Source organism: Oncorhynchus mykiss, chromosome 4 (assembly GCF_057628025.1).
Source record: "Oncorhynchus mykiss isolate SJ-2025 chromosome 4, ASM5762802v1, whole genome shotgun sequence".
Taxonomy (NCBI): Eukaryota; Metazoa; Chordata; class Actinopteri; order Salmoniformes; family Salmonidae; genus Oncorhynchus; species Oncorhynchus mykiss.
In genome coordinates this window covers 68,912,966-68,923,482 of record NC_143025.1, presented here as the reverse complement: position 1 = coordinate 68,923,482, position 10,517 = coordinate 68,912,966, and the positions used below count along the sequence as shown (strand labels likewise).

General features: G+C 41.6%; 1 protein-coding gene across 1 annotated transcript in view; it reads right to left on the bottom strand.

Annotated features, from left to right (window-relative positions):
• Positions 1 to 1,376: 1,376 nt before the first annotated feature.
• Positions 1,377 to 10,517, bottom strand: part of LOC110522255 (protein stum homolog) — a 41,373-nt gene continuing 32,232 nt past the window's right edge. Inside the window, exon 3 of the mRNA XM_021600489.3 lies at positions 1,377 to 2,547. Coding sequence (XP_021456164.1) covers positions 2,513 to 2,547 — 35 coding nt within the window. The 3' untranslated portion in view covers positions 1,377 to 2,512. The remainder of the gene's footprint in view (positions 2,548 to 10,517) is intronic.

The following is a 10,517-nucleotide window of genomic DNA, read 5'->3' as shown; positions in this document are numbered from 1 at the left end:
TGAGAAGCAGAGCTGTGTCCTCACCATATCCACAGTGTAGATGAAGCATTGTTTCCCATTACATTCCCTCACATTCTCTGGTGCAGAAAAGGAACATAAGATAGGTGCTGTGAAAAGGAATGATATTAGACATCTACGTCAACCAGTGATGTTGAACAAAACTCCTTTGCTATTAGTGGTATTGTAAATACAAATCAGTCTCTCCAGGCCAAGGTACCATGATACTGTAGGTGCACACTACAAGGATGAGATGGTGAAGATGCATGAAACGAGAAACGACTACCGAGACCTTGCATAGTCAGGGTATCAGTGGCACCATTGTTGACGTGTGCAGTCTCCTATTGTCTTTTAATAAAGTTCAGAGCGCTCCCTACTGGCCTGTAATGTCATGGTTGAAACAATAACCCAATGCTTTTCTCGCACAGAGGCTTGGGATCAAATCCCAACTGTCTCTGTGTATCACTGTCTTACCATCACAGTATTGAACAACCAAAGACAGAGAATTTGAGTATGTTTATATTAGTTGGTATCTCCAGCACTGTTATAAAATGATTTAATATCCACTACCCTAACCTCAGATAGCTTAAAAATACAGAATAGCACTTTACTGTCTCCCAATCAGTAATGGAATGCTGTCTGTCGCTGCCTGAAAAGATCTAGCATGAAAGCCCGTTCTACCAGGAGAGAGAATTACTTATTTGGAGAAAAGGGATCCATTAGCCTGCTATCAAAGGGAGGGAATTCCACCGAGACACATTTAAAGGACAAATACTGTAACAATAGCCTTTTTACTGTTGACTCAAAAGAGATGATGTCTGTCTGTCTGCTGTTATGGAACAGAGATAGAGAGGACATCCAAGGACAACCATTATCCTGCATGCTACATTCATATCATACTGAAATGTGTTTTCAGTCTGGTTGCATGTGGAATAATAACATCCGAGACACAAAATACATATTTCTTTATGTAAATTCCTTATTATACCTGAGACAATATATCTTAGGACAACTGTGAGGCAAAGTCTGCCCACCCATGACAAGTCATACGGTTTCCTAATACCTTTGAGCCCTGCCCTGACGACTAGAGCACGCAGTCAGCTTTGTCTCTATCATCTCTCCCGCTCAGCACAATCGCTGACCCCTCCCTGGCCATCGCTATCCTCCCCTCTCTCAAAGCCTCTGTGTCCCTCAATGGCACCTTTTGTTCAAGTGATGTTGCCATTGCAAGTGGAGAAGTACCAGAAACATCTCCACAATAGATCTGCACATGAGGAAAAAAATTGCCGGTTCAATGGGAATGGCCTAGCAACAGTTCTGACCGATCAGGACAAGAGAAAGCCTTTTAAACCTTGAACACATTCAGTACAAACACAGAGTTGTTCATTACATACTTTGTTTATTGAGGGTGACACTTATTTTTGCTGTTCTGTACACCAATGTGATTTTACAGTTTTTTGGGGGGCAAATTGGATACATTTCACAAATGCATTGAATATCTCTCTTTGTGAAAGTAATGGCAGTCTCCAATGAGGATGTCATACTCTTCACAATCCAATCTTTGAACGCCATCAAAGCTTATGCTATAATCTACGGTATATGTCTATTGTTCTATTATTTCTAACTTTAAAATCCCACTATTTAAATGGTTCATACATCACCACTGGTCACTTTAGCTGTGTCTCCTCCTGCCATAACTTGTACCAATTACCTTCACTTTAGCTCCACGTGCACACAAAGATACTTGCTTAAAATGGACAGTATCTATGGCAACTGGCCCAGAAGGATTTAGTGAACAAAACATTGATGTTTCACAAAAACAACAACCAATAAATAGTCATACAAAGTCACAGAAGGCTATTAATGTCTGTGTGTGATGAGAGTAGTTTAAATATGATAAGACATATCTGAAGAATGATACACAAGGTATCCATGCAGAATATTACTGTATATAAAACAAGATCATCTCCACTTGCCATAAGTCTTAATAACATCACACCCTATACAATCGTGGAGGGCTTAACAGACACCGATACCATCTTCAGACTATGGAAGTCTACTAGTCAAGTGAGTGGTTAAACAGCTGATAATATACACAAAAGGAATAAACTGCACATTTCACTTTTTCATAAAAACCACTGAACACTGAATATTGCCCCAGACAGGATAGATAGTCCTTAGCACATGGTACAGTACTGTACATACAGTTGGCACATATTTATATTCTATTGTGTTATATTCTCTATTTTCACAGGACGCTTCGGGGTGTAGAAAACGTCTTTCCATCGATATTGACGTGCTCCTCATTCTACAAATGAGCTGTGAAGTGGAGCAGCAGCAGTTGTAGCAGTAGGCGATACGGTACAGTAGGTAGGGTAGGGTTAAGCCTGTGAATATCATCCTGCCTTGGCTCCCCGCCCAGTGGTGCGACCTCCTCGCAGCTCTTTCTCTGCCCCAGTTGGCCGGGGGGATGCTAGGAGACAACTGTACATCCAGGCTTAACGTTTAGCTGGGCTCAAACCTGCTGGGGAACCCCCTGATCCCTATAGCCTGGAGGAGAGACAGGACACAGTGAGGTTACAGGTCGATAAGTAGACTGGTGAACACACCACCTGAACACATTGAGTGCAACGGTGCAGGTGAGCCCTGAATAGCCTGAGCAAACTGAGTAAAGCCATGCAGCAAGCTGGAAAATGCTTAATAGTGAAACCTTAATACAGTGCCTTGCGAAAGTATTCGGCCTCCTTGAACTTTGCGACCTTTTGCCACATTTCAGGCTTCAAACATAAAGATATAAAACTGTATTTTTTTGTGAAGAATCAACAACAAGTGGGACACAATCATGAAGTGGAATGACATTTATTGGATATTTCAAACTTTTTTAACAAATCAAAAACTGAAAAATTGGGCGTGCAAAATTATTCAGCCCCCTTAAGTTAATACTTTGTAGCACCACCTTTTGCTGCGATTACAGCTGTAAGTCGCTTGGGGTATGTCTCTATCAGTTTTGCACATCGAGAGACTGACATTTTTCCCATTCCTCCTTGCAAAACAGCTCGAGCTCAGTGAGGTTGGATGGAGAGCATTTGTGAACAGCAGTTTTCAGTTCTTTCCACAGATTCTCGATTGGATTCAGGTCTGGACTTGGCCATTCTAACACCTGGATATGTTTATTTTTGAACCATTCCATTGTAGATTTTGCTTTATGTTTTGGATCATTGTCTTGTTGGAAGACAAATCTCCGTCCAAGTCTCAGGTCTTTTGCAGACTCCATCAGGTTTTCTTCCAGAATGGTCCTGTATTTGGCTCCATCCATCTTCCCATCAATTTTAACCATCTTCCCTGTCCCTGCTGAAGAAAAGCAGGCCCAAACCATGACGCTGCCACCACCATGTTTGACAGTGGGGATGGTGTGTTCAGCTGTGTTGCTTTTACGCCAAACATAAAGTTTTGCATTGTTGCCAAAAAGTTCAATTTTGGTTTCATCTGACCAGAGCACCTTCTTCCACATGTGTGTCTCCCAGGTGGCTTGTGGCAAACTTTAAACGACACTTTTTATGGATATCTTTAAGAAATGGCTTTCTTCTTGCCACTCTTCCATAAAGGCCAGATTTGTGCAATATACGACTGATTGTTGTCCTATGGACAGAGTCTCCCACCTCAGCTGTAGATCTCTGCAGTTCATCCAGAGTGATCATGGGCCTCTTGGCTGCATCTCTGATCAGTCTTCTCCTTGTATGAGCTGAAAGTTTAGAGGGACGGCCAGGTCTTGGTAGATTTGCAGTGGTCTGATACTCCTTCCATTTCAATATTATCGCTTGCACAGTGCTCCTTGGGATGTTTAAAGCTTGGGAAATATTTTTGTATTCAAATCCGGCTTTAAACTTCTTCACAACAGTATCTCGGACCTGCCTGGTGTGTTCCTTGTACTTCATGATGCTCTCTGCGCTTTTAACGGACCTCTGAGACTATCACAGTGCAGGTGCATTGATACGGAGACTTGATTACACACAGGTAGATTGTATTTATCATCATTAGTCATTTAGGTCAACATTGGATCATTCAGAGATCCTCACTGAACTTCTGGAGAGAGTTTGCTGCACTGAAAGTAAAGGGGCTGAATAATTTTGCACGCCCAATTTTTCAGTTTTTGATTTGTTGAAAAAGTTTGAAATATCCAATAAATGTCGTTCCACTTCATGATTGTGTCCCACTTGTTGTTGATTCTTCACAAAAAAATACAGTTTTATATCTTTATGTTGGAAGTCTGAAATGTGGCAAAAGGTCGCAAAGTTCAAGGGGGCCGAATACTTTCGCAAGGCACTGTATATAAGAGAACTAAATTTGAATCTATACTGAATAATCTTATTGAAAAATCTTCCCAGACATGCACTGCTGAGAGTATAGCGTGCTCTCTGATCTGTGATGCTGATAGTTGCAAAGCATGCTGTGACGGAGTCAGGGACAGTGCTGAGGACATTCTGGGCACTCCCAGCTATTTCTCCATTCCGGTCCTGCAAATGACGCCCGGTATAACGAGCATGATGGAGGACAACAAAGCCGAACAGTGTGAGAGACAGCCAGAAGGGAGGTGGTGGGATGAACAGGAACATTATCAGAGATGGAGTCGATGGAACAGGAAAAAAGCAATGGTGGCAGCGAGTGAGAGGAGGCAGCAACATGTTGGTGGAAACACAGAGACTGTGTAGTACTACACACACAGTACGTACCATCAGAAACTTTCATCCGTTTAGGAGGACAAGCAAAGAAAAAAAAAAACAAGAGAAATTAGTTTTGAAACCATGACAAGCTACAGGTGTACTGCACAGTGGCACATGGTGTTCCAGGAGATGTTCTGATAAAGACTATTATAGTGAGAAACACGGTTGAAAAACATCCCTCTTTGATATGGAAAGAAGACGAGACAGAAGATAGGACCCAGAGCTCAGTGGTTAGATTCAATAACAGGGTTGATAATAACAGCATGAAAATGCTCAACAGTGTTCTGGGAGCAGTCTTTCCCTCCCACACACAGAGCAATTAATACCACACTGTTATCTTGACAAAGACCTCTTCTCTAGGCAAACAATAGTAATTGTCATGATTCCAATGAATCCATCCCCTTATGTGGCTCAGAGGGAGAGAACTATAATAATGTAATCCAAGATATCTAAGAAATATCAGTGGGATCCATGGGGAGAAAGAACTATGTAGCTAATGTAGCCTCATTTTAATAAAATACTGACTCAAGTGATAACATAAAGCAGACACAAGAGAGTGCAAGGGGAAGAACGGGGTTTGTTTGTTTATTTGGCTCCCCACTAGCTTTTGCAGAGGCAGAAGCTATTATTCCTGGGGTCCACAAAAAACACAGAGCATGACAAGTAACAAAACACTGATACACTGATAGACTAGGACAGTCACACAAATGTAAAATACACAACAACATCACTTAAAGTTGTCCAGGGCAGCTCTAGCAGGGCAGAAATTTGACAAACTGACTTGCTGGAAAGGTGGCATCCTATGACGGTGCCACGTTGAAAGTCACTGAGGTCTTCAGTACAGACCATTCTACTGCCAATGTTTGTCTATGGCGATTGCATTGCTGTGTGCTCAGATTTTAGTCATTTGAAGGGGTGTCCATATACTTTTTGGCCATGTAGGGTACAATAATATAAAACCATTACATGTACAACAACAAAAATGTATAAATAACAATAATACAAACAATACAACAACAAAAAATGATGTGTGTGTGTTTGTGTGTCCCCTCAAAGTCCCTGCCGTTCTATGAGATGTTGTTTAATACTTTTTTAAAGGTCATTTTGCTAGTTGCTTGAGTAATTGGACATGAAAGGAATTCCATGCGATCATTGTTCTGTATAATACTGTGTGTTGCCGTGAATTCATTTTGGACTTGGGGACTGTGAAGAGACACCTGGTGGCAGGTCTTGTGGGGTATGGGTGAATGTTATTTGATTATGCAGGCAATCTGGAATTTCATTACATGAATACTTATCATAAAAACTAGATGAGAAGCAGTTCATCGCTCGTCAACCCTCAACCAGGAAAGACTGGCATGCACGTTGTTGATGTTAGTTCTGTATGTGCAGTTAAGGGCAAGGCGTGCTGCTCTGTTTTGAGCCAGCTGCAGCCTTGCTTCCTTTGCTGCACTTGACCATATTATCAGACAGTAATCAAGATGGGAGCAGACCAGAGCCTGAACAGCTCGTACAGATGACTTTTGTGTCAAAAACACAGAACATATTTTTTATAACAGACATACCCATCCACATCTTCACAACAACTTTGTCAAAATGAATTGACCATGATAATTGACATCCTCAATGCTTACACCCTTTACACACAACTCCAGTTGAGGTTTAGGTCTTAAAGAATGTTTTGAACCACATACAATGTGTTTAGTTTTAGATGTATTTAAGACCAGCTTATATTATTCACCCATTTTGATACTGACTGTAACTCCTTGTTTAAAATTTCAGTGAGCTCACTGGCTTTGGGTGTTGACATGCAGAGAGTGGAATAATCCCCATACATAGTCATTTTAGCTTTGTGTAAGACCAGTGGCAAATCATTTGTAAAAATAGAGAAGAGTAACAGCCCAAGACAACTGCCATGAGGTACATCGCACTGTACATATCTGATGGAAGAGAAGCTCCCATTGAAGAACCCTCTCTGGGTTCTATTGGATAAATAACTCTCCAACCATGTGATGGCAGGTGATGTAAAGTTATTGCATGCAAGTTTTTTCAATAACAACATGATCAATAACATCAAAGGCTGTACTGAAATCTAATAATACATCTCCAATTATCGTATTATCCTTTTATCGTAACCAATCATCAGTCATCTGAGTCAGTGCAGTACAAGTGGAGTGGCCTACTCTATAAGCATGCTGAAATTCAGTAGTTAACATGTTCTCTGAAAAATAGCATTGTATTTGGTCAAACACAATTATCTCCATCATCGTACTAAGAGCAGGCAGCAAACTGATTGGGCAGCTGCTAGAGCAAGCAAAGGGTGCTTTACTATTTTTAGGTAGTGGAATTACTTCAGCTTCCTTCTAAGCCTGTGGACACACACTCTTTTAGGCTTTGGTTAAAGATATAGCAAATAGAGGTGGCAATACAATCTGCTACAGTTCCATTCTCATTAGTTTCCCATCAAGGTTGTCTATACCTTGTGGCTTATCATTATTGATGGATAACAATAGTTATTCCACTTCTCCCACACTAACATGTCCAAATTCAAAACAGCAATCCTTTTCTTTCATTATTATAAGTTTTATGCTCCCGAGTGGCGCAATTGTTCAATACATCATCAATCCAGAGGGCTCTAACAGTTCTCACAGTTCATTTCTTAACAGGTGGATGCTTGTCAACAAATGAAATGAATCATTTTACAAATACCTCCAGTGCTGCATCTGGATTCACTTCCTCATACACATCAGACCAACATACATTTTTTACATTTTCAACAAAAGAGTCCTGAGAAAACATCTTGTATGATCTCTTATAAATTACTTTAGGCCCAACCTTTGGCACTTTGGCTTTCCTTGTTATTGCCTCAATGTTATGGTCACCGCAGTCAATGGGAACTGATATTGCTCTTTTGCAAAGTTCTGCAGCAATAGTGAAGAGTTGTATTTGTATTTATTATGGATCACCATTAGCAGCTACTCTCCCTGGGGTCCAGCAAAATTAAGGCAGTTTATACAATTTTAAAAACATGACAATACATTCACAACACACTATGTGCCCTCAGGCCCCTACCTCACCACTACCACATATCTACAGTACTATATCCATGTGTATGTGTGTGTATAGTGCGTATGTTGTTGTGTGTGTATGCATGTGTCTGTGCCTATGTTTGTGTTGCTTCATAGTCTCCTCTGTTCCACAAGGTGTTTTTTTAATCAGTTTTTTTAAATCAAATTTTACTGCAAGCATTAGTTACTTGAAGTGTGATAGAGTTCCATGTAGTCATGGGTCTATGTAGTACTGTGCACCTCCCATAGTCTGTTATGGACTTGGGGACTGTGAAGAGACCTCTTGTGGCATGTCATGTGGGGTAAGTATGGGTGTGTCACGGCTGTTGAATGAGGAGGACCAAGGTGCAGAGTGGTGAGCGTACATATTCCTTTATTTAGAAACAAGACGGCAAACAAAACAATAAACACTACAAAACAAACCGTGAAGCTAAAGGCTATGTGCCCTAAACAAAGTTAACTTCCCACAAAGACAGGTGGAAAAAAGGCTACCTAAGTATGGTTCTCAATCAGAGACAACGATAGACAGCTGCCTCTGATTGAGAACCACACCCGGCCAAACACAAAGAAATAGAAAACATAGAACATAGAATACCCACCCCAACTCACACCCTGACCAAACCAAAATAGACATAAACAGGATTTCTAAGGTCAGAGAGTGACAGGGTGTCCAAGCTGTGTGCCAGTAGTTCAAACAGACAGCATGGTGCATTCAACATGTCAACAATACCTCTTATAAATACAAGTAGTGATGAAGTCAATCTCTCCTTCACTTTGAGCCAGGAGAGATTAATAATATGCATGTCAATGTTAGCTCTCTGTGTACATGTGTACATCCTAGGGCCAGCCGTGTTGCCCTGTTCTGAGCCAATTGCAATTTGCCTAAGTCCTTTTTTGTGGCACCTGACCACATGACTGAACAGTAGTCAAGGTGCAACAAAACTAGAGCCTGTAGGACCTGCCTTGTTGATAGTGTTGTTAAGAAGGCAGAGCAGTGCTTTATTATGGACATACTTCTCCCAATCTTAGCTACTGTTGTATCAATATGTTTTGACCATGACAGTGTACAATCCAGGGTTACTCCAAGCAGTTTAGTCACCTCAACTTGCTAAATTTCCACATTATTCATTACAAGATTTAATTGAGGTTTAGGGTTTAGTGAAGGATTTGTCCCAAATACAATGTTTTAAGTAGAAATATTTAGGACTAACTTCTTTCTTGCCACCCACTCCGAAATTAACTGCAACTCTTTGTTAAGTGTTGCAGTCATTTCAGTCGTTGTAGTAGCCGATGTGTATAGTGTTGAGTCATCCGCATAAGTAGACACTCTGGCTTTACTCAAAGTCAGTGGTATGTCTTAGTAAAGATTGAAAAAAGCAAGGGGCCTAAACAGCTACCCTGGGGAATTCCTGATTCTACCTGGATTATGTTTGAGAGAATTCCATTTAAGAATCAAATCAAATTTTATTTGTCACATACACATGGTTAGCAGATGTTAATGCGAGTGTAGCGAAATGCTTGTGCTTCTAGTTCCGACAATGCAGTAATAACCAACAAGTAATCTAACTAACAATACCAAAACGACTGTCTTATACACAGTGTAAGGGGATAAAGAATATGTACATAAGGATATATGAATGAGTGATGGTACAGAGCAGCATAGGCAGGATACAGTAGATGGTATCGAGTACAGTATATACATGAGGTGAGTATGTAAACAAAGTGGCATAGTTAAAGTGGCTAGTGATACATGTATTACATAAGGATGCAGTCGATGATATAGAGTACAGTATATACGTATGCATATGAGATGAATAATGCAGGGTAAGTAACATTATATAAGGTAGCATTGTTTAAAGTGGCTAGTGATATATTTACATCATTTCCCATCAATTCCCATTATTAAAGTGGCTGGAGTTGAGTCAGTGTCAGTGTCAGTGTGTTGGCAGCAGCCACTCAATGTTAGTGGTGGCTGTTTAACAGTCTGATGGCCTTGAGATAGAAGCTGTTTTTCAGTCTCTCGGTCCCAGCTTTGATGCACCTGTACTGACCTCGCCTTCTGGATGATAGCGGGGTGAACAGGCAGTGGCTCGGGTGGTTGATGTCCTTGATGATCTTTATGGCCTTCCTGTAACATCGGGTGGTGTAGGTGTCCTGGAGGGCAGGTAGTTTGCCCCCTGCGTTGTGCAGACCTCACTACCCTCTGGAGAGCCTTACGGTTGTGGGCGGAGCAGTTGCCGTACCAGGCGGTGATACAGCCCGCCAGGATGCTCTCGATTGTGCATCTGTAGAAGTTTGTGAGTGCTTTTGGTGACAAACCGAATTTCTTCAGCCTCCTGAGGTTGAAGAGGCGCTGCTGCGCCTTCTTCATGATGCTGTCTGTGTGAGTGGACCAATTCAGTTTGTCTGTGATGTGTATGCCGAGGAACTTAAAACTTGCTACCCTCTCCACTACTGTTCCATCGATGTGGATAGGGGGGTGTTCCCTCTGCTGTTTCCTGAAGTCCCCAATCATCTCCTTAGTTTTGTTGACGTTGAGTGTGAGGTTATTTTCCTGACACCACACTCCGAGGGCCCTCACCTCCTCCCTGTAGGCCGTCTCGTCGTTGTTGGTAATCAAGCCTACCACTGTTGTGTCGTCCGCAAACTTGATGATTGAGTTGGAGGCGTGCGTGGCCACGCAGTCGTGGGTGAACAGGGAGTACAGGAGAGGGCTCAGAACGCAACCTTG